The 25561-nt window shown below is 39.4% G+C and overlaps 1 protein-coding gene across 2 annotated transcripts in view; it reads right to left on the bottom strand.

The window, feature by feature from the left end:
* The window catches only part of bsna (bassoon presynaptic cytomatrix protein a), a 375212-nt gene that overhangs the window by 40641 nt on the left and 309010 nt on the right, over positions 1–25561 (bottom strand). For both annotated transcript variants that reach the window (XM_062054482.1, XM_062054483.1), the window contains exon 4: positions 764–1222. In XM_062054482.1, coding sequence (XP_061910466.1) covers positions 764–1222 — 459 coding nt within the window. The remainder of the gene's footprint in view (positions 1–763; positions 1223–25561) is intronic.

The raw sequence follows: 25561 nt of genomic DNA, 5'->3' as shown, positions 1-25561 counted from the left end.
TCCAGTTCGAATGTTAAGTATCTTGTCTTTGCAGTGTATTCAATTGAATATAGGTTGAAAAGGATTTGCAAATCACTGTATTCTGTTTTTATTTACAATTTACACAATGTGCCAACTTCACTGGTTTTTGTTTTTTACGTCATATGTGCATATACTGCAGTAAGAAAGGGGCCCCTTGATTCCCGTCCAAAAGCTAATCCATGACTGACTTGCTTTGTCTGGCAAAGTCAGCATTCTGTCAAAATGGAAATCAATAGCTTACTTTACAGACAGCCACTGACACGCAGCCATTGGAGGATAAACTAACAGCACCAAACTTTAATTCACACAAAGAAAATAATACAACCGTGAATTAATAGCGATTAGCGGTATCGTTAGGCGTGTCTAAATGACACTCCTTTGAATGAACTCCTATAAAGACAGTGTTGTTGTGGCCTCTCATTTTCATCACGACAATGTTTTTGTAGCCTTAAAACGCAAACATTTCGAACATTTTCAAATGACACCATATAAAGACTTGTAAACATGGACAACATGAAAAAGACCCACTACTGGTCTGGCATACATACTGTACATTCTGCGTTTTCAGTCATTTTTGGGAATCCATGTGAACAAAACACTGAAATCACATTGTCAAGGCCCCCATTAAAGTTGTCTCCTAACTTTGATGCAAAGTCACAAAGAAAAATCTTGCCTTTGATGCATTGTGTCAAAAATGAGATATACAGGTAAATAGTGTAGGAAACATAACTTTGTTACTTACATCGTAATGCCTTGACTTCCTAATTTCCTTGATTGGCGTGATCTGCTCTCCTTTCTTCAGAGCAGGTTTACTCTCTTTGCCAATTTGGGTCTCGGGCTCCATCTGGGGCTTTCCATCCACGGTTTTTGTCTTCTTCTGGGTGTCGTTTGTTGGTCCAGCTAATGTAGCTGGCATTGTAGTCTTGGTATCTGTTGGCTGTTTGGTAGCATTGGGCCCAAGAGAATCACTCCCGCCGGTTCCCGCCTGCGGTTTCTGCATCTGGGACTGGGCTGGCTTTGACCCGTGCTGATTGGTGGCTTTGTGGAGAGGGCTTTGTTGGCTGGTTGAAGCCTGGTGGCGAGGTGAACCAGAGGGCTGATGCTTGGGAGATGGGTGTGGAATGGGGAGAGGGGGCTCATCAAGACCAGCTCCAGACATTAGCCGCTGGGTTTGGCAGTTGAGACATAGCCATTCCTTTTTCTGAAAGACAACAAAAAGAATGTCAGTCATTGAAAAACATTTTAAATTAATATGCCCTGTAAAATATCTTTGGAAATAAAGACTTATTTAACTCATTCTAATGTTGGGCATTGCTAATATTAAACTGAATAACAAACCAACTGGTTTTTTTCCTGTTGGAAGGGAGAAGCGGTAGAAAATAGATGATGGAAGCACAGCTTAAACATTTTTTGGGGGTGGGATGGGTTGTGCGCTACATCCAAGACCCTTGACAAAGACCAACAAAGTCCAGACTCCTATAGTAGTCTTCTTCTTCACCTTGTTTTATGGTGGGGCACTCAACGTTAAAGGTGCATTATTGCCACCTACTGTATTGGAGTGTGAACCAGAGGTATCGCCCTTCTCCCTCCCTCACATACATACTGTACATATAAACCTTCCCAAACTAAATTCCATTTCATAAACCCGTCTCTTCTAGAAACTTCACTAAAAAATGTTCTGGTTGCTGCTTAGTACCCCTTTGTGAGTAACCTTCTTCTATCCATCCATCCATCCATTCACCCTGGGCAAGTAAACCTTCTTTCCCTGTCTTCTAAATTCCTTTCTTAGTTTTCTCCTTTCTCTACTGCATTTCCCACAGTTAATGATTTGCATGTTCCACTGACTCTACCTCATTGCAGTTGTAACATAATCTTGTTTAGTGTTTGTTGATAAGGTGCAATATCTTATTCAGTCTGATGTATTTAATGCGTGATATGATTCCTTCCTCTTTTGTGCTCCCCCTTACAGTTCTTCCCGCTCCTCCTGTGTCCTGTATTGCCTGAAAGTGTCCTTCTGTTGTACTCACGTATCATTGTAATTGCCACTCTTTCAAAAGATTTACTTTAATCAATGATTTTGCCTCTGCCTTTCTGAGAGGTAACTCTGTGCTGCTCTGGCGTTAGTGTCTGCTTTCCAAGCTGATCTGCCAATTAATTGCCCTTTATGCCTTTGTAAGCTGGAATCCTTATGAACCTTACGCTGGTATTCAACCTCTCAAGCCTAAACAATATTTCATATATAGTATGTCATTAAATACACTGTAAAAACTTGTTCAGAGGTTTAGGTCTTTAAACTTGATGTTGTGTACTGTTTTTTGTATTGCAAATTTAGTTGATTTGTTTTTTGTGACTATTTAAGTTTCACATGGTCAAATTACGTTTTTTTTGTAGCTATTGTTTTGTTTTGTTTTTAACAATTTTACAACACAAAATTGCTTTTCTTTAATTTCTGCATAATTTGATTTTATCAAACTATTTTATTACTTAAAAAATGTGTCAAGGCTTTGTGACAAGAACTTGTGACGTCATCTCGTCGAAGAAGACAAAACACATAATAGCGCAAAGTTTGATGAACACAAACAAAGAACCTTGACGGAACGTCCCTGTGGCGAGAAAAAACGACAATAAAAGGTTTGTCCACTTAAATAATCAATTCACACTCTGTGTTGTGTTACGTTACCTAATAAAGTACTATATTTATATTGAGACTGATTGGTTTTTTAGGCTAATGTAGTATATAGCTAATTAGCCAATAGCCTTTGGTAATGGCCAATAGCCATTAGCAAACAGCACGTCGTTTAAAACTTTTCTTTCGTTCTCAGCCATTATCGAATGAAACTACATAATTAATTCCCATCGACCTATGTTCTTCACTTTTCCTAGCTCATCTTCCACTCGCTAGTTCAAGGGCATAGTTGTAGTTAGTTACATTATACAGTGCAAGGTTAGCTGAATGTACGTGCATTTAATTTATAGGCTAGCCGTCCATATGCTTCATTGATTGATTTCAATATTTCTAATATATATATATATTTTTATTTCAAATATGCATAAAAACAAGAGCAGGCCTGATCCAATACAGTGCTATAGCCTTAACAGCCATTATAACAAAATGAAAACAATGGAGAATAAAAAACGAAAACAAATGAGCATTGGACTTTCTTTTTTTCTTTTCTTTTTTTTTACATATTTGAAAAGGAGTGAGAAGAAGTTTACACTTATTTAATCCCACCCCTTTTCTTTAAATCATAAATTACTCTGAGCTAGAACTACCTGTTCACTCTATGTACAAACTTAATGAACTTGTATATACATAAATTATAGATATATACATACATATGCACACTACGCACATACATAGCCACACCATTACCACTAGTGTTAATGGAAATGGAATCATGCCACCACAGCCAACACCACTGCCTCAATGGGCAGCCCCATACTTTTCTGTAACACAAACAACCCAATATCAAAGCCCTTCTTCATCTCTGTACCTCTGGAATATCATGTACCTATACTTCTTTTTAAACTGGTTTATGTTTGGACATTGCTTTAACTCCACATTCAAACTATTCCATAATTTCCCTCCACAAATTGAAATACAAAAACTTTTAATGGTCGTTCTATAACTAAGCATTTTGAAATTTAAATTCCCCCTTAAATCATAACCCCCCTCTGGTGTGCTGAACAATTTTGGAATGCTTCCTGGGAGTTTATTTATTTTGGCTTTATACATTATTTGTGCAGTTTGATACAAAATAATATCATTAAATTTCAATATTTTTGACTGTAAGAATAGTGAGTGAGTATGGTCCAGATATCCAACCTTGTTGATGATCCGTGCAGCTCTTTTCTGAAGTATAGTTATTGAGTTTAATGAGCTTTTATAATTGTTCAGTAATTCATTGCCTTTTCCTTTCCGTTTTGTTCATTTTTAGTTTAAGCGTTACACACCGTTTTACCTGCACGCTGTCTCCCGCTGTGCTCTGCATATCGGGATCACCACAAACCATCCTCGACGCGTTCCGACTTCTTCAAAGCAACGAACTACCTGCTGCCACCTACTGGTATGGAGTTTTACACGGTTACCCTGCCGAGCTCTAGCCAGCACAGACACTCGACAACGGCACATTATTTGCAGATTATAATTATTGATTTGCAAACAATATTTTTTGGACCAATTAGGGGAAGTTGCGTAATTTCCCATGGCACACCAGACAATATCATCATCAATAGACAGTTGATGCACAGTGGTTGAAAAACACTGCACTATTGAGTAAATACAGTGTGTTGTAATGCCCCGTCCTATTTAGGAGTCAAATGACTGTAGCTTTTCTTTCCAACGAGCGAGATTTCTCTACAGAATCTCCTTTCTGGTCAACAGAAGCACCATGAGGATTCTGGCGGGAACTCTCGTTCAACCCTTTTTCGATTACGCATGCACCTCCTGGTACCCTAGCACCTCCAAAACCCTCAAATCTAAACTCCAAACATCCCAGAACAAGCTAGTCAGGTTACTTCCAGACCTCCACCCCAGATCCCACCTCACTCCTACCCACTTCTCCAAAGTGGGCTGGCTCAGGGTGGAGGACAGGGTTAAACAACTTGCACTGAGCCCAGTCTATAAAATCCACTACACCTCCCTGATACCAAAGTACATGTCAAACTACTTCCTTAACGTAAATGACCGCCATAACCACAACACCAGGGGGAGCTCCACTAACCACGTTAAACCCAGATTCCGAACTAACAAAGGTCTTAACTCATTTTCTTTCTATGCCACATCAATGTGGAATGCGCTCCCAACAGTTATAAAAGAAAGGGCATCTCTATCCTCCTTCAAAACCGCAATAAAAGTTCACCTCCAGGCAGCTACAACCCTAGCCTAACACCCTCCCCGGATTGTTAATAATCAAATGTAAACAATCAAATGCAGATACTTTTTCTTATGCCTTCTGATCTCTCTCTCTCTCTCTCTCTCTCTCTCTCTCTCTCTCTCTCTCTCTCTCTCTCTCTCTCTCTCTCTCTCTCTCTCTCTCTCTCTCTCTCTCTCTCTCTCTCTCTCTCTCCTCTCTCTCTCTCTCTCTCTCTCTCTCTCTCTCTCTCTCTCTCTCTCTCTCTCTCTCTCTCCCTCCACACCCCTGATTGTAAATAATGTAAATAATTCAATGTGATTATCTTGTGTGATGACTGTATTACGATGATAGTATATATCTGATAGTATATATCTGTATCATGAATCAATTTAAGTGGACCCCGACTTAAACAAGTTGAAAAACGTATTCGGGTGTTACCATTTAGTGGTCAATTGTACGGAATATGTACTTCACTGTGCAACCTACTAATAAAAGTCTCAATCAATCAATCCGTCCCTTTGTAGTACATATTTACAAATAGATATGATATTCTGTTTAGCATGATTAAAGAGCAAACATCGCTTCTCTTCTTGATCGTTCACATTTTTTCACTTTCCCCACACATTTAAGCTTGCAGTTTGTTTTATTCCTTCACACTCACTCAAGTGCAATCATTCGTTTCCATCCATCCACTCGTCTTCCTCCTCCCTCCCTCTTCACTCCCCTGTCACACTCGCTAGTCTCCTTTTCTTTCCCTCCAACAGTGTGAGGGCTATTTTTACCCAGAATGCCATTGTTCTGCTCGAGCGCACGCCTCCCTAGTGCTGGCGGTTGCTTCAGGCTGCACTCTCCTGCACCGTACACTCATACTTACTTCCAGGCACATACAGTACACGTTCACATTTCATGCACACGTCCATACATCTCGTCAATGCAAAATGGAGTGTGTGTTGCTGAAGGCCAACAAGAAGCAGAGAGATGACAGGCAGAGGAGGGCTGAGGAAGAAGAGGAGGGAACTAACAGATGCGATGCGAGTGGGAATGAGTGAGTGCACGTGAGACATGCGTATACGCAATAATTGAGTGGTGCTGAGAGGGATGTGCGAGGCTCCCTGCTGAGGCTCAGGCAATTGGAGGCAGAAACTAGAGCGGAGGCTGCGCCAATAGTGGGCATTGGGGGAGCTGCGGATTATTACAGTGCTTCTCGACAGTTTGAAGTCATAATCAGGGTGTCAAGGTGTGTGCGTGTGGTTCACTTTTAAACGCTAGGCTCGCTTTAGTTGCATAGTATGTTCATTTTTAATTTTTTTCATTTATTCATTTATTTCAGGCAATGGCATAAAACGAAAAAGTACACGTAGACGACACGTAATAATATAAATTAATATAATGGAACAGTGTGGTTTTCGTCCTGGTCGTGGAACTGTGGACCAGGTCTATACTCTCGGCAGGGTCCTTGAGGGTGCATGGGAGTTTGCCCAACCAGTCTACATGTGCTTTGTGGACTTGGAGAAGGCATTCGATCGTGTACCCCGGGAAGTCCTGTGGGGAGTGCTCAGAGAGTATGGGCTAACGGACTGTCTTATTGTGGCGGTCCGCTCCCTGTATGATCAGTATCAGAGCTTGGTCGGACCCGTTTCCAGTGAGGGTTGGACTCCGCCAAGGCTGCCCTTTGTCACCGATTCTGTTCATAACTTTTATGGACAGAATTTGTAGGCGCAGTCAAGGCGTTGAGGGTATCTGGTTTGGTGGCTGCAGGATTAGGTCTCTGCTATTTGCAGATGATGTGGCTTCATCTGGCCAAGATCTTCAGCTCTCACTGGATCGGTTCGCAGCCGAGTGTGAAGCGACTGGGATGGAAATCAGCACCTCCAAGTCAGAGTCCATGGTTCTCGCCCGGAAAAGGTTTGAGTGCCATCTCTGGGTTGGGGATGAGACCCTGCCCCAAGTGGAGGAGTTCAAGTACCTCGGAGTCTTGTTCACGAGTGATGGAAGAGTGGATCGTGAGATCGACAGGCGGATCGGTGCGGCGTCTTCAGTAATGCGGACGCTGTATCGATCCGTTGTGGTGAAGAGGGAGCTGAGCCGGAAGGCAAAGCTCTCAATTTACCGGTCGATCTACGTTCCCATCCTCACCTATGGTCATGAGCTTTGGGTCATGACCGAAAGGACAAGATCACGGGTACAAGCGGCCGAAATGAGTTTCCTCCGCCAGGTGGCGGGGCTCTCCCTTAGAGATAGGGTGAGAAGCTCTGTCATCCGGGAGGAACTCAAAGTAAAGCCGCTGCTCCTCCACATGGAGAGGAGCCAGATGAGGTGGTTCGGGCATCTGGTCAGGATGCCACCCGAACGCCTCCCTAGGGAGATGTTTTGGGCACGTCCGACCGGTAGGAGGCCACGGGGAAGACCCAGGACACGTTGGGAAGACTATCTCTCCCGGCTGGCCTTGGAACGCCTCGGGATCCCCCGGGAGGAGCTGGACCAAGTGGCTGGGGAGAGGGAAGTCTGGGCTTCCCTGCTTAGGCTGCTGCCCCCGTGACCCGACCTCGGATAAGCAGACAAAGATGGATGGATGGAATATAATGCAAAAGGTGATGTACAGTATACTGTATGTAAGCATGATGGTCCAGTTTTGCCTGAAAGGGAGTGGGGAAAAATATAATTTATTTAATCCCACCCCCAGTTCTCCATTCACTGATTAATACATTGAGTTTTACTGTTACTTTGTTCAAGGATTATAATACAAATGTTGTATCATGGTGGCATTACCACAGGTAACAATAATTATTACACTGTAATGTAATTTGTATCAACAATGTAGGAAGAATGAACGTACCAACAGTGGTATTTGACAAAATACCAACAATGGTAATAGACAACAGCAATAATGGTAAGGAAACATTGATTACATGTTAACACTTTGAGACAGAGTACAGTCAAATTAAAGACCTGCATCTCTATATTTGAACCAGACCCCATGTTTGTGTAATAGTTTAAATCGATTAATAGTTTGGCATTGCTTGTGTTGTAAGTCCAGTTTGTTCCAGAGTTTTACTCCGCATACAGACACACAAAAACGTTTACGCGTGGTTTGAGCTCTCGGCAATGACAAAAATCCAAAGTTGTAATGTTTTAATGTTAGTCACTGACATCCTTTCCCAACATCCATGTTCACTGACTGCAACACCTTTTATTCCGCCCAGGTTTCTAAATAAAGTTTTTAGGAAAAGCATTTGGTTATAAATGCATTAATACACCCAGTACAAGAGCTGTATCAACACGTGTTCCTCCTTATTTTAATGATAATGATGTACAGTATGTTGACATTTTTTCAGAGGTATTAATGAAATGTTATTACAGCTTGTCGTGGTGTAGAACCACACTGCATTCTACTGTTTGTAACACTGTTGCTCAGTGCAGTGTACAGTACATCACTATACTGTACGTGGTGATGCATTGGAAAGTCCTGTGGTTTCACATTCACATATAGAGTGTAAAATACTGTATGTGTGTGTATTGGCGTTCGTCTGTACTGTACGCATGTTGCAAGGATTAGAGGATTTTGACTCCTGCAGTAAAAAAAAATATGTCACGTCGCCAGCAGCAGAGCAAAACAGCAATAAAGTGAGTTTTATGGCTCTGTCCTATCCTCAAATGAACTGCGAGCACTGATTATTTCTTTTGTTTTGGACCAAAGTAGTTGCACTGGTCATTTTTTCTCCGATGTTTGTAGTAATTTTTTTTTTTTGCATGACTCTGCCGATCCTTTCAAGCTTTTCACCTTTTATGTTATACAGTAGCTGTAGTCAGCACATTTACTTTGATGGAGCCATGATTTCCTTGGAATAGTTATGAGTTTTTTCAAGTTTTCAGTGCATGTTAGCACAATAATATTGCACATACTGTATGAAAAGGCACTACACTGTGCATTAGGGCGCAATAATGTAAATCCAGCCTTAAAGTATATCTAATAGTTCTACTCCTAAAGCTAGAATTGTTTGACTGTTCTACCAACTTCTAAAATGCTGTTTTTTCTATATATGCCCACATAACTGTCCACTAAATAAGCTCTATGGCAGAGGTGTCCAAAGTGAGGCCATTTGCGGCCCGCAGCTAATCGTTTACCGGCCCCCCACACATTCTGCAAAAATTGCAAAATTGACAGTATTGCAAAAATTCAAAAAAACATTTAAAAAAAAGTGGAATGAGGTGAAATCTAACGAGAAAAAGTTGCAATGTTGACACAAAGCTGCCGTGCAGTTTTTTTTTTCTTTGTCTTTGTTTATTTTCTTTTTTTTTTTGCCATTGCTCAAAAAAAAAAAAAGACAACAAATCTCTGTTACAATGAATTATTACTTAAAAAATGTCACTTTAAAATGTTTTATGTGGAAAAAATATTGCATATATTGTGTGGTTGCCATAAAAAAACATCAAAGTTTTATTTGACAAAAGAGCATAATACAAACAAAATAATAGTTCAAACGTAAAATCGGCAGATATATCTGAAGTTGATCTCGTAATTTAAGTGTTAAAAGTAAAAAAAACCTAATAAAAATGTATCACTTTATGAGTGGGGGACCTTTTGGATCCATAATATGTTTAGTAGGATTTTATTTAACATTTCACTGTGATTACTCAAAAATATTAAAGAATTAAAATCAATGGTGTTCTGCATTATTGATCTTTTAGGGCTCTAATTACTAAATACTGCCCATTTCAGTTTTACTATAAAAAACAAAGTTGTCTTTGACACAAAAGGCATGAAACCTTTTTTTTTTTTTTTACTTTATATCAACCTAAAGTTGATATAGAGATTTACTGTAAGCGTTAAATAAAAAAATAATAATAATTTTACTTCTTTTTTTACATTTTAATCACTGAGACCCTTTATGGTGCCCGGGAGCCCTGAAGGTTAAAAAAAAACAAAAAAAAACATATATTTTGTTAAGGTTTGAAAATGAAAAATATCAGATTGGCCCCCGCATGCTTAAATTTTTCCGTGTGCGGCCCTCAGTGGAAAAAGTTTGGACACCCCTGCTCTATGGGGACAACAACGAAAAGAAAATTGACAAAATTGAAGTTCTTGCCTCACTGTATGTGTACCCTGCTGGGTATTAAAGTATTAGCCTTGGTGTAAGGCTGAGAGAGGAAGTCTGCAGCCTTTAAAGTGCTCACTTTGAAGAGCAGGCAGCCTGCACATTGGAGCATTACTGTTGCTGCTGCTACGCGCCTTTGGCTGAGGGGGTGATCAGACAAGAGTATACGGAGGCTGAAAAGTGATATATACAGTTAGGTCCATAAATATTTGGACATTGACACAATTTTCAGTATTTCAGCTCTGTACAACACCACAATGGATTTGAAATGAAACAATCAAGATGTGCTTTAAGTGCAGACTTTGAGCTTTAATTTGAGGTTGCCTTCCACTTTTTAAGGGACCAAAAGTAATTGGACAATTAATATAATCATAAATAAAATTGTTACTTTTTAATACTTTGTTGCAAATCCTTTGCAGTCAATGACAGCCTGAAGTGTGGAACCCATAGACATCACTAGACGCTGGGTTTGGTCCCTGGTGATGCTCTGCCGGGCCTCCTCTGCAGCTGTCTTCACTTCCTGCTTGTTCTTTGGGCATTTTCCCTTCAGTTTTGTCTTCAGCAGGTGAAATTCATGCTCAATGGGATTCAGGTCAGGTGATTGACTTGGCCATTGCAGAACATTCCACTTTTTTGCCTTAAAAAACTATTTAGTTGCTTTCGCAGTATGCTTGGGGTCATTGTCCATCTGCATTGTGAAGCGCCGTCCAATGAGTTTTGAAGCATTTGGCTGAATATGAGCAGATAATATTGCCCCAAACATTTCAGAATTCATTCTGCTGCTTTTGTCAGTTGTCACATCATCAATAAATATAAGAGATCCAGTTCCACTGGCAGCCATGCATGCCACTACCACCACCATGCTTCACTGATGAGCTGGTATGCTTTAGATCTTGAGCAGTTCCTTCCCTTCTCCATACTCTTCTCTTTCCATCATTCTGGTACAAGTTGATCTTTGTCTCATCTGTCCATAAGATGTTGTTCCAGAACTGCACAGGCTCTTTTACATGTTTCTTGGCAAACTCTAATCTGGCCTTCCTGTTTTTGAGGCTCACCAATGGTTTACACCTTGTGAGGAAACCTCTGTATTTCCTCTGGGGAAGTCTTCTCTTAATTGTTGACTTGGACACAGATACATCTACCTCCTGGAGACTTTTCTTCATCTGGCCAACTGTTGTTAAGGGCTTTTTCTTGACAAGGGAAAGGATTTGTCTGTCATCCACCACACTTGTTTTCCGTGGTCTTCCAGGTCTTTTGGTGTTGCTGAGCTCAGCAGTGTGTTCTCTCTTTTTAAGAATGTACCAAACAGTTGATTTGGCCACACCTCATGTTTTTGCTATCTCTCTGATGGCTTTGTTTTGATTTTTCAGCCTAACGATGGCTTGCTTCACTGATAGTGACAGCTCTTTGGACTTCATATTGAGAGATGACCTCCCCACATTCCAAATGAATATACCACACTTGAAATGACATCTAGGCCTTTTATCTGCTCTATGTAAATTAAATAAATGGAAAAAAACAAGGGAATAACACACACCTGGCCATGGAACAGCTGAGTAGCCAATTGTCCAATTACTTTTGGTCCCTTAAAAAGTGGAAGGCACATATAAAATGTGTTGTAATTCCTACACCGTTCACCCTCAAATTAAAGCTAAAAGTCTGCACTTAAAGCACATCTTGATTGTTTCATTTCAAATCCATTGTGGTGTAGTACAGAGCTGGAATACTGAAAATTGTGTCAATGTCCAAATATTTATGGACCTAACTGTAAGTTTTGATGATGGCTGACATGAGTGACAGTTATGAATACTGCTTCTCCACTCCCTGACAGTGGTGAATCTCTTATGGTATGATGGCTGGTTACAGTACTTTGATCACTTCCCATTAGTGCCCATCAAAAATCTATAGAAAAAAATAAAAATTGATCAAAAGCCTCTGTCATTTCATCAGTAATTCATAACATTTTGGTAAATGTCGGTAAAATTTGGTTAAAAAAAATAGTTCTTCATGGACTAGCCCCACCCTCACTTTCCACATTCATTAAACTGAAGACTAGCAGAGGTTTGGGCAGCGAAGCGTCTCCTCCAAAAGAGACATTTACAAAATTACAACATTGGACCAACAGTTCTGTCAGTCCGAGGAGGTCATTTTTGAACAACTTCCTAATAAATATTAGAGAATGTCCTGCTTTCTGGACTTTTAAAAAGCATCTTAAACTATTTCTTAAAAGTTCCCAGTCATGACATAACTTTGATTAATTGTAGTCTTTATTATTTAGTTTTTTTATGTCTGTGTATTTACTTATTAGCTGTGTTTTCATTACCCCTAGAAATGTGCAAAACCTAAATATCACAATAAGAAACTGGTAGTGGAAACACCCATATTTCGAAAAACCTCTCCAATATTGCCAAAACATTTTTTACGCTCTTATGACGCAGTTTTTCAGATGTTTCGGTATTGAAGTTGTGTCACAAAAGCAAGATGTAAACACATTGTTTCGCATTTACAAGACCCCTAAAGACCAAACCGGCGGGGCACCGATGCAGGACAACTAGGGCATACGGGCCGTCTTGATTCTGCTTCAGATCCGTCGGTCGGGGCTAGGGATGATGTTTGATAAGAAATTATCGAGTTCGAGCCTATTATCGAATCCTCTTATCGAACCGATTCCTTATCGATTCTCTTATCGAGTCCAAAAAACACACAATATTTGGTTTAACAAAAGCTCACTTTTATTATATAAGAAAAAAATAAAATCTAATATAAATAAATAAATATTGACTGTTACCCCCCTAAAAAAAAAAAAAAAAAAAAAATATTGACTGTTCTTACCCAAAGTATATTAAGTGGGATTTTTCAGAAAAACAAATATATACAGTAACACAAAAACAACCTGTCTCTGTGATCACTATAGGTGTATAAATAATAATATAGTGTTAAATAAAATCAGTCCCTTGGGCACAAAACTGAAAATAATACAGCTCTCCAAAAAGTGCACTTCTGCTGCTATTGGAACATACTAACTACAGCTATTACTCAGGAAAAGGCTCAACAGGACTCAGCTGGACCTGCTGACCTTGCTGACCAAGGACTGACAGCAGTGTCCGCGTCACCTGCTGTTGAGAGACTGTCTAGACCAGGGGTCGGCAACCTTTACCACTCAAAGAGCCATTTTGGCAAGTTTCACAAATTAAGGAAAATAATGGGAGCCACAAAAAAAAATTTTAAATTTAAAATGAAAAACACCGCATACAAAGCTTAAATGCTTTGGGCTATGTTACCCAGGGGTCTCCGACACACGCACCGGCACGCACTTTAATGTGGAAATTTGATGTTTTGAATGAATGGCGCTTGATAGCGTCATTCTTGCCAACCCTCTCATTTTTCCCGGGAGACTCCCGAATATCAGGGCGTGATGACACTGCTTTTGGCGCCCTCTACAGCCTGCCAAAACAGTGTACCTGCTCGACCACATGTAGAATGCAGTTTCAGCTTACTCACGTAAGTGACAGCAAGGCGTACTACCTCAGCAGCCACACATCTTACACTGACGGTACCAATACCCAGAATCCCATGCAGCCCTAACTCTTCCGCTCAACCAACGCACAGAGAGGGGGGGGGTTGATGTGTGGGGGGATTTGGTGGTAGCGGGGGTGTATAATGTAGACCGGAAGAGTTAGGGCTGCATGGGATTCTGGCAGTGGCGTGCCGTCACTAGAGGCAGGGGAGGCACGGCCTCACCTGCCATTATGGAAAGAAAAAAAAAAGTAAAAAGAAAAAAAAATTAATTAAATTGTTATATGTATCCAGTAATTATACTAAAGTTATTTTCCATTTAACTTCACCAGTTTTAGATTATTTTTATTTTCACATTTGCCGTTCAAATACTGAGAAGAGACGGTGCGGTGATCAGCAGCCAGTTGAGGCACGTCACTGATTTGTGCCTCAACATGGATTGTGCGCAATGACTCGGCTAACTGCTGGCCTGCTGTGCAGTGAGACTGTATTGCTATATGAATTATATTATACATTTCCATAGTTTAGTTAGCTGAGGTATATAATGTACAGTGTATTTTGTCAACAACTGTATGTGTGTAACGTATTTCTTGTGCTGAGCGATCATAAAACTGGAGGCTCGTGCACCTCCGCCGCAGAATGCGTCGCCCGACGGGAGCGCCACACCAACCAAAGCCCACACCCAAACCCTCCATGTGCAAGACCGAATCCACCCAAAAAAAATCACTTAACAAGAAGCCAAAAAGTGCAAAAACAACAATGCTCGCGCTGCAGGAGCCGCGAACGACTGCAGGGACACAACATTAGGTACACCTGCACTGCAGGTTCATATGTTTGTAAATCTGACTGTGATAATGCAGTCGTGCCTCACCAGACATTAACCTCACCACACGCCACTGGATTCTGGGTATTGGTTGTGTTGTGTTTATGTTGTGTTACGGTGGGATGTTCTCCAGAAATGTGTTTTTCATTCTTTTTTGGTGTGGGTTCACAGTGTGGCGCATATTTGTAACGTAACAATGTTAAAGTTGTTTGATACGGCTACCGTCAGTGTAAGCTGTGTGGCTGATGAGTAAGTATGCTTTGCTGTCTCCTACGTGTGCAAGTAAAAGCTACATACAACATGTGGCCGGGCTGGCACGCTGTTTGTAAATGCTATAGAGGACAATTACTGCAGTGCAATTAGGGCACTCCCTTTATTTAGTAATTCGAGTGTAAATAGGATTATATTTTCCCTGGGAGTTATCTATGAGAGACACTGAGATCCATAAGTCTCCTGGGAAAATTGGGGGGGTCGGCAAGTATGTAGCTGAGCCGCATCAGAGTGGTCAAAGAGCCGCGGGTTGCCGACCCCTGGTCTAGACCTAAGAGACATGTTCAGCCACCTAAGAGGCTGATTGAGAGTTTTAAGAACTCTTGGTTTTTTCGAGTTTTGTTATGATGCTTTGACATATTTGCACTTTCTTTCTTCATTGAAAGAAAATTCTATGAAGAGAAAAGTTGTGTGCAAATGTGATTACAATGCTAAAAAATGAAAAGTTAAAGCTAAAAAAAGAAATACACTTTATTGAGTTAACATTATTGCTTTATAGGGGGAAAGATGTGACGTTATGAGCTAGGGTATATAACAACTACACTACCCAGCATGCAACGGGAGTGACGAGCATGTCGCCACCCGGCAGCTAAGAATGAGGTTATGAGCACGCTGTGAAAGTAAACATCAAGAACTCAGCCAACACGCCTTGTCTGCATTATTTATAATTAGACAGACAACACATATACAGTGTGATTTTGTTTTGTTTACAAGGAAAGAAAAACAAAAGTTAAAGGGAGATGTGTTGTATATATATGTATGTGCTGCGGTTGCTTTAAGAACGTTGCGACAGCTGCCGTAAAGGAGGTGCGTTGCTAGCCTGGTTGCTATGTTTCCGGTTGGTCGTAAAAGTGTTGGTCATGTGTTTGTACCCTGCTCAAATCTCTCTGTAAAGTTATTAATTGGATTATACCTTTTGTTTTGAACTTTATTACACCTTGGAGCGCTTTTTCCGGTCCATTGTTTTTCCTGCTTTCCCTATCTGCGCCTAATGACTGAGCTACGTGACGTCATTTCTTGTGATGTCTCACGGGGCATTTCTGGTCGGGACGGGATTCGTTCCCAGGGATTCGAATAAAGAACCAACTCTTTTTCTTTACTATAGTGGTCTCGATAACATTTACCGGTTCTCAAAAAGGGATTCGAGTCTGAGGACTCGGTTCTTTTCTTATCGAACAACCGGGAAAACCGGGTTCGAGCATCATCCCTAGTCGGGGCGGGGGTTTGCCTTTGAGTGATCACCCGCTGCCTTCGTCTTCTACTAACAATCACGGCAACAGCAGTGGCTGCAAGTGTAATCACAGCTTCAAAACCATGGAATCGCAAAGCGTCCGTCTTCCTCCAAAGTGGAGTCTTGTAGAACGAGATTTTGCAAGAATTACGGCTCATGACGCCAAACACCCTTTAATGGAAACACATACAAAATATACTTTGTCAACATTTTTGAAATATTGCTTTTATTTTGCGCAAAATTGCAATGGAAATGCAGCAATTGTCACATTGTCCTTTTGTGTTCCTGGTGTCTGCTATGCTCTGGGCTATTTGCAGTCTGTAAAGCAGATTGTTCCTTAATAAATAAATAAATATATCACTGCTAAGGGAGTCAAATATGGGAGCAAAAGAGTGTTAATTCAGTTTCAGTTTTGAATGAACAAGTTAGTCGTATCATACAAAACTGACTGGAACATGGTTGGAGGAAGGCAAAGTTACATACAATAACATTTAAAATCTTCCCTGTCTGTCATTATGGCTCTGAAATCTGAATTTTAATCCACCCCAGAATCCGAATGGCACTGTGCATGCATTTGCAAGTAAAGAGGTGGCCCTACTAGCTAAAATAAAAACATCTGAGTGAGCAAAAAGAAAAGCAGAGATTCAACATTATTTAGCCACCAATATGATTAACTATTTGGATGAGGACTGTGTTCCACTAATTGACAGTTGAATACATCTGCATGAATCTTACAGCTCTCTTATTAAGCTTAATTGCCTTTTTAATAATTTCCAGTAATTGTGTTCAAAGAATCTGTTTATGAGCACCAAAACATGGTAACAATTTTATAATGTCCCTCACTTGTTTTCTCCACTTTCCAGAGAAGAAAAACGAAAAACGTGGTGTGATGATACCGTCTTTTTTGTGAGGTGGTACCTCAGAAATATTTAGAACCACTGATTTACATTACAATTCAGTTCAACTTGCATGTCACAAAATCCTTAAAGATAAAAATTAGGGATGCCCGATAATGGCTTTTTGCCGATATCCGATATTCCGATGTTGTCCGACTCTTAATTACCGATACCGATATATACAGTCATGGAATTAACACATTATTATGCCTAATTTGGACAACCAGGTATGGTGAAGATAAGGTCCTTTTTTTTTTAAATTAATAAAATAAAATAAGATAAATAAATTAAAAACATTTTCTTGAATAAAAAAGAAAGTAAAACAATATAAAAACAGTTACATAGAAACTAGTAGTTAATGAAAATGAGTAAAATTAACTGTTAAAGGTTAGTACTATTAGTGGACCAGCAGCACGCACAATCATGTGTGCTTACGGACTGTATCCCTTGCAGACTGTATTGATATATATTGATATATAATGTAGGAACCTGAATATTAATAACAGAAAGAAACAACCCTTTTGTGTGAATGAGTGTAAATGGGGGAGGGAGGTTTTTTGGGTTGGTGCACTAATTGTAAGTGTATCTTGTGTTTTTTATGTTGATTTAATTAAAAAAAACAAAAAACAAAAAACAAAAAAAACCCGATACCGATAATAAAAAAAACGATACCGATAATTTCCGATACTACATTTCAAAGCATTTATCGGCCGATATTATCGGACATCTCTAATAAAAATGCATTTGTATGTTTTCTATTTTTTAGTACCGGTTTGGTCCCCGTTTAAGCACAGATACCGTTTCAGAATTACCGATTTGGTACTGCTATCGATGTAAAAATGTAAACGACACTCATCCCTAATTAGCACTGTAGCTAATTCCCTATGCCAGTATTGCTAACGTGCGGTTCCTCCTGTCCCACTCCTTAATGTTACATTGTTGTTCGGGATATTTGGCGTCCTTTACGTTGGACAAGTGTAGTTATAGTGTATTTGCAAAAAGTAGATCAGCTGCATAATAACACACACACAAACAGCTCAATAGCATTACAGCTACAGACATGCAAAACAGTAGTGTTTACTGTATTATCAGTAGTGTTTACTAATGTAGTGGGACCTTTAAAGGGGTACTGCACTTTTGGGGGGGAATTTTGCCTACCCTTACTTTGTGAGAATTATGGTCATTCTTTACCTAAAAATTAGAATATATGAACATCCTAACAGTCTGCATTCTAATGACAGCAGACATTGCACAGTAAGTGATGCTGTATTATGTTTGCTGGCTCTCATGAAGTCTGCAGTAAGTAATAATCAGTGATGAAGTAAAAAAAAGCGTTTTTGAAATGAATGCGCCATGTATTCTTAAAATGATCAAAATACAGGAATATTTACTAGGGATGTCCGATAATGGCTTTTTGCCGATATCCGATATTCCGATATTGTCCAACTCTTTAAAAAAAAATAATAAAATAAGATAACTAAATTAAAAACATTTTCTTGAATAAAAAAGAAAGTAAAACAATATAAAAACAGTTACATAGAAACTAGTAATTAATGAAAATGAGTAAAATTAACTGTTAAAGGTTAGTACTATTAGTGGACCAGCAGCACGCACAATCATGTGTGCTTACGGACTGTATCCCTTGCAGACTGTATTGATATATATTGATATATAATGTAGGAACCAGAATATTGATAACAGAAAGAAATGGGGGGAGGGAGGTTTTTTGGGTTGGTGCACTAATTGTAAGTGTATCTTGTGTTTTTTATGTTGATTTAATAAAAAACAACAATAAAAAAACCAAAAAAAACGATACAGATAATAAAAAATCCGATACCGATCATTTCCGATATTACATTTTAATGCATTTATCGGCCGATAATATCGGCAGGCCGATATTATCGGACATCCCTAATATTTACTGTTATTATAAATGTGCCTGTTACTACATAACATGTATACTTACATCACGTATATAGAAGCTTAATGTCTTTTAAGAGCTTTATTGTCATGGTCTAAGACAGGGGTGTCCAAACTTTTCCCACTGAGGGCCGCACACTGAAAAATCATAGCAAGCGGGGACCATTCCACATCTGCGGTCCCCTCCAAGGTTTCTCATAGTCATCCCAATGGGTTGAGTTTTTTCCTTGCCCTGATGTGGGATCTGAACCGAGGATGTCGTTGTGGCTTGTGCAGCCCTTTGAGTCTCTCGTGATTTAGGGCTATATAAGTAAACTTTCATTCATTGATTGATTGATATTTTTTTATTTTAAAAACCAATACAATATATGTATAAAAAATATACATTTAGGCCTCCACTCAGGTTTGATGCCGGGGACCCCAAAGGGGTTTTGGTCAAAACAATATTAAAAATGTGTCATTATTCAGTATTATTATTTTTATTATTATTTTTCAAGTTTTAAATCTGTAGATCAACATTAGGTCTATCTGTCAATATACTGTTTTTAAAGATTTAAGTTGTATGCTCTTTTTGTCAAAGAAAACCCTGTTTTTTTATGGAAAAAACACAAAATATGCAATATGTTCACCCAAAAAAATTTTTAAGTGGAATATTTGAGATTATATAACAATTGGAGCCTTAAAAAGGTCAATAACTCATAACACCATTGATTTTTTTTATTATTATATCATTATTATTTTTGAGCAATGACACTTAAAAACAAATCACACTAAAATTATTGGGGATCCAAATGGGTCCTACTCAAAATGTTTACTTTTAACACAATAATCTCGAGATCAACTTCAGATCTATCCGTCAGTTATAAGTTTTATTGTTGTTTATTTTTTTTGTTTGTTCGTTTTAGGCCCTTCTTTAAAAAAAAAATTAATTTGTGTCTACTTTTGTTCACGCAAGTTTTTTTTCATTTGTTTAGTTTTCTTGTTGCCTTGGACACTGATTAGTCTCTCCTTTTTATGTTTAGTAATTAGTTTCCTCACCTGTTACTTCCTCTAATCACGCCCCTTTATGCTCTGTTGTCTCCCAGCCTTAGTTTCTTGGGATTGTTTAGTCACACTCTAATTCCTGTACAAGTAAATTCTATGTTGATAGCTACTTCTGAGCTAAGTTCCTCTTGAAGCTTTTCCCTAGCTACCCATGTCTCCGGCACGTAAATATCTTGTAAATTTTTGCTTTCAGTTTTTGAATAAACTTGAATTCCTACCTGAACACAGCTTCTAACTATTCCTGCTTGTCTTCCGGAGTATATGAGAACAAGAACACCGCAGCAATGCGACCGCAATGCAACATTTATAGGCGGAATAGAGCGGTTCCTATAGTAAGTGGAGTATTAATCGCATGTATTTAATATTTAGAATGCAAAAAAATAATAACATCAATCGTCATGTCTCTCATAGTCATGTCTCTCATAATGATTGTGCACAATGCAGATCACAGTCCCAGTCACATGCAGATGGTGGATATAATATTAGGGTATGATTTTGGCGGGATTCCTCTGCATTGGCAGAGTTGTGTGCTCTACAGAGTGACAGTGTTGGCAGAAGAGAGGCTCGCTATCCGAAGATGAAAAGGTTCACTAAGCAGCCACTGAGGGATTGGAAAAGAAAATAGAGTGGGAGGGGATGGAGATGAGGATAGGTCGCGATTGCACTTGAGGTGGATGTAGAACACAGCAAACGTTCGGCAACGCACAACCACAGAGTTGTTACAAGCAAACAATGTGGAACAATTTCCCTTGTGGGGAACAATTTCCTTTGTGGATCAATAAAGTTAGTATAAGTCTAATTAAGTGTGTAGACAGACAATAGCTAGGCAATATCTAAACATGCTTCACTACACACCGTAGCTCACCGGCGACACAATGTGAACAAACGCCATGGGTGGATCTACACCTAAAATCCACTGTAATGATACCAAGTACAGGAGCGTATCTAGTCGATACTACTATGATTACGTAGATATTTTTTAGCATCACAAACTCTTTTTTCATTTTTTTTAAAATGTACACTACTGTTCAAAAGTTTGGGGTCACCCAAACAATTTTGTGGAATAGCCTTCATTTCTAAGAACAAGAATAGACTGTCGAGTTTCAGATGAAAGTTCTCTTTTTCTGGCCATTTTGAGCGTTTAATTGACCCCACAAATGTGACGCTCCAGAAACTCAATCTGCTCAAAGGAAAGTCAGTTTTGTAGCTTCTGTAACGAACTAAACTGTTTTCAGATGTGTGAACATGATTGCACAAGGGTTTTCTAATCATCAATTAGCCTTCTGAGCCAATGAGCAAACACATTGTACCATTAGAACACTGGAGTGATAGTTTCTGGAAATGGGCCTCGAAACACCTATGTAGATATTGCACCAAAAACCAGACATTTGCAGCTAGAATAGTCATTTACCACATTAGCAATGTATAGAGTGTATTTCTTTCAAGTTAAGACTAGTTTAAAGTGCTTTTCCTTCAAAAATAAGGACATTTCAATGTGACCCCAAACTTTTGAACGGTAGTGTACATTTGTGGTTTCATCCAAAACTAATGTAAAACATCCAAACAACAGAAGAATAAGTAAATTATTACATTTTAACAGAAGTGTAGATAGAACATGTTAAAAGAGAAAGTAAGCAGATATTAAAGGCCTACTGAAATGACATTTTCTTATTTAAACGGGGATAGCAGGTCCATTCTATGTCATACTTGATCATTTCGCGATATTGCCATATTTTTGCTGAAAGGATTTAGTAGAGAACATCGACGATAAAGTTCGCAACTTTTGGTCGCTGATAAAAAAAGCCTTGCCTGTACCGGAAGTAGCGTGACGTCACAGGTTGTGGAGCGCCTCACATCTGCACATTGTTTACAATCATGACCACCAGCAGCGAGAGCGATTCGGACCGAGAAAGCGACGATTACCCCATTAATTTGAGCGAGGATGAAAGATTTGTGGATGAGGAAAGTGAGAGTGAAGGACTAGAGGGCAGTGGAAGCGATTCAGATAGGGAAGATGCTGTGAGAGGCGGGTGGGACCTGATATTCAGCTGCGAATGACTAAAACAGTAAATAAACACAAGACATATATATACTCTATTAGCCACAACACAACCAGGCTTATATTTAATATGCCACAAATTAATCGCTCATAACAAACACCTCCCCCCTCCCGTCCATATAACCACCAATACAACTCAAACACCCGCACAACACACTCAATCCCACAGCCCAAAGTACCGTTCACCTCCGTAAAGTTCATACAGCACATATATTTCCCCAAAGTTACGTACGTGACATGCACATAGCGGCATGCACGTACGGGCAAGCGATCAAATGTTTGCAAGCCAAAGCTGCGTACTCACGGTAGCACGTCTGCTATCCAACTCAAAGTCCTCCTGCTTGTGTTGCTGCAGCCGGCCGCTAATACACCGCTTCCCACCTACAGCTTTCTTTTTTGCTGTTTTCATTGTTCATTAAACAAATTGCAAAAGATTCACCAGCACAGATGTCCAGAATACTGTGGAATTTTGCGATATAAACAGACGACTTAATAGCTGGCCACAATGGTGTCCCGATATGTCCGCTACAATCCGTGACGTCACGCGCAAATGTCATCATACCGAGACGTTTTCAGCAGAATATTTCGCGGGAAATTTAAAATTGCACTTTACTAATCTAACCCGGCCGTATTGGCATGTGTTGCAATGTTAAGATTTCATCATTGATATATAAACTATCAGACTGCGTGGTCGGTAGTAGTGGCTTTCAGTAGGCCTTTAAAATAGACAATAATGTAATTTTTTTTGATCCCCTTTATTTAAAAAAGTATCAAAATACATACCAAAATATTGGTATCGTGACAACCCTACAAGCAGAGTGAGTCAAGATAAGGATATTCGGTGAATTAGAGAAAATGAAGAAGCAACAAAAATGAACAGTACATTAGTTTTGTTACATCACATTGGCAGTTGTGGAGAAATACTTTGGGTCCTTTGTGTGTGTGTGGGTGTGTCAGGCCTGCCCCTAACCAATCTGGCGCCCTAGGCAAGATTTTAGGTGGCGCCCCCCCACATCGGCAGTGAAGTGTATATACTCACAAGAAACCGAATAGCTTTGTCTTTGACCTTTTTTTACTTAAAGAAAGCAAATTAACATATTATATGAGAATATTATGTTATGATTATCTTTAACCGAATCACAGCAGTGCTCAAATTAAAAAACAGCATTCCCTCTCATGTGATATTGCTTTATTAACATTAATGATGTGCACTTTAACAACTAGGCTTACAACTATACCTAATATATAAAGGGGTGGAAAAGTGACTATTACCTGCAGGGCAAACATTAGCTAACCAGCAGGCAATAACAATGTAAACAAAAAACACCTGCTTAAAAGATCTAATACAAATGTCCCTGAGGAATGTAAGGTGGGAGTACTGTAATTACCTAACGTTACATTATTATTTTCCATAACAATTTAGCCCCCTCCACAATATTAACCCGACGTTAAAACAGAACTAGCTATTTATTGATTAGCAATTGCCGAATCATGTAACATTAGCTTAATGCTAAAAAGCCAGGTTACTATCACATTCGGTAACAGACAAATAATTTCATGTCGGCTAACGTTATCTCCCTGCTACCTCTGTCTTTTTCTCGTTTCTCCTCCTCTTCTTTTCTATTCCCTGGGAACCTGACAGTTTTTGCCGTTTTGACATCTTGTGTTGATTTTTTGATGTGGTGACGTCCAAAAAAAGTCATGATACGGGAAGGGAGGGGGCGCACATTGCATTTTCTTTGCATTTTAATTAACGTGGGATTATTTTTTGTATTTAGAAATAATAGTACCAACTTTTTTTTTTTTTTTTTTTCTCCAACATTTGTGGCACTGGCGTGGCGCCCCCTGATGGACGGCGCCCTTAGCATTTGCCTATACGGCCTATGCCACGGGCCGGCCCTGGTGTGTGTGTGTGTGTGTTGGGTAATTGCTGTCTCAAGACTCACTGAGTATGAATGCTTATCTGTCAACCTGATTGACAGGTCCAGGGTGACTCATTTTGTTTCACGTGGGGTTTCGTCCCATCTACCTATTCCTGGGGTTTTACGGCAGATGTCAATTTAAACTATTATGGTCCCCGTTATGTTGAGTGAGCGCTTCCACTCGGGGGGGAGATAAAGTGTGTACAGTTATTGACGTACAGTTTGTTTACATAATGAATTTTATCATAACACATGATCAGTTATTCTTTGGTCGGAGTGCGTTTCCTCTGAAATGTCTTTGTTTTTTGTTGTGCTGGAAAATGTGTTAGTCAGATGTCCTCATTTGACCCCCAACACACACACACACACCGAGTGACACACTCACACTCATGCACTGCCATCTGCCCTTGACTGTGTGACTCATGTCTGCCATACTTTGCTTCTAGGACGAATATCTGTCTCTCGCTCCATGTGTATGCACGTATCCTGACCAATGTCTACTGTAGAGGATGCTGGTTCTCCAGATACGTGTGTGCACGTGCGTGTGTTTTACCCTGACATACTGTATACTGCAGGGGTGTCCAAAGTGCGGCCCGCAGGTAATTTTTAACGGCCCCACGGCACATTCTAAAAATACGATTAAATAAATAAAAAACATAAAAAAGTGGTATAAAAGAGCAAACAGGTGACAAGAAAATGTTGCAATGTTTACTCTAATGACACAAAGCTGACATGCAGGCTGTTGTTTCCTTTAAAAAATAATAATGAATCAAAATCAATGTCATTATGAATTATTGACCTATTCAAGGCTCCAACTACGTCACATTAAATATTCCACTTTGAGATATTTTTGGGGAAAATGTTGCATACCGTATTTCCTTGAATTGGCACCGGGAATATGGTATTCGCATGCCTCGAATTACAGCCGGGTCAAACTCGTTTTGCAAAATAATTAGCGCATGCTTGGCACTTCCGCCGGGTCAAATATGAGTCATTAAATGACTCCCGCCTCCTGGTGCTAGAGGGCGCTAGTGATCCTTCTTGCGACTGCTGGTACTGCAGAAGAGTGCTGCAGAAGAAGACAACCGGCAGCAAGAGTGCGCAGCCATTGTTTGCTTGGACTTTTACCATGGAGGATTACATATCTAAAATAAAACTGTTTTCTAAACTGGACTTTCAATCGAAGCAGGAGGTAATACTTAAAAGGAAGATCCCCATCGAGACAGAGAGACTTTTAAAACTGAAGAAAGATAAGGAAGACTTCTATATCGATGCTTTTCTTCAAAAGGAGCTGGCATGGACTCATTTATACCTAAAGGTAAGACGATAATAATGTTTTTTTTTATTAAATGTGCTTTTCATGATAAGGTAAGCGCCGGAGTGAGAAGAGGTTTTAAAATAATTAGCGCATGCTTGGCCATCCTGCAGGCTTCTGGTAAGCGCCGGAGTGACAGGAGGTTTTAAATTAATTAGCGCCTCTGCGGCTATTCAAGGAAATACGGTATTTTGTGTTTGCCATATAAAAAACTAAGTTGTTTTTTCTCTAAAGAAGGGCCTAAAAAGAACAAACAAAAAACATAAACAACAATGAAAGTTATAATTGACGGATGGATCTTAAGTTGATCTCAAGACGATTGTGTTTAAAGTAAACAGTAAAAAAAATATTTTTTTTTAATGAGTAGTACCCTTTTGAATCCCCAATAATTTTTGTGGGATTTTTTTTTGTGTCATTGCTAAAAAAAACCAAAAAACATTAAAATCAATGTTATGCGTTGACATTTTTAAGGCTCCAATTATTATATTATCTCAAATATTCCACTTTAAAATTTTATTGGGGGAAACTATTGCATATTTTGTGTTTTTTTCCCATAACAAAACAGGGTTTTCTTTGACAAAAATGGCATACA

This window comes from Entelurus aequoreus, linkage group LG07, assembly GCF_033978785.1.
Source record: "Entelurus aequoreus isolate RoL-2023_Sb linkage group LG07, RoL_Eaeq_v1.1, whole genome shotgun sequence".
NCBI classification, from domain to species: domain Eukaryota; kingdom Metazoa; phylum Chordata; class Actinopteri; order Syngnathiformes; family Syngnathidae; genus Entelurus; species Entelurus aequoreus.
This window is presented reverse-complemented; position numbering and strand designations above follow the sequence as displayed.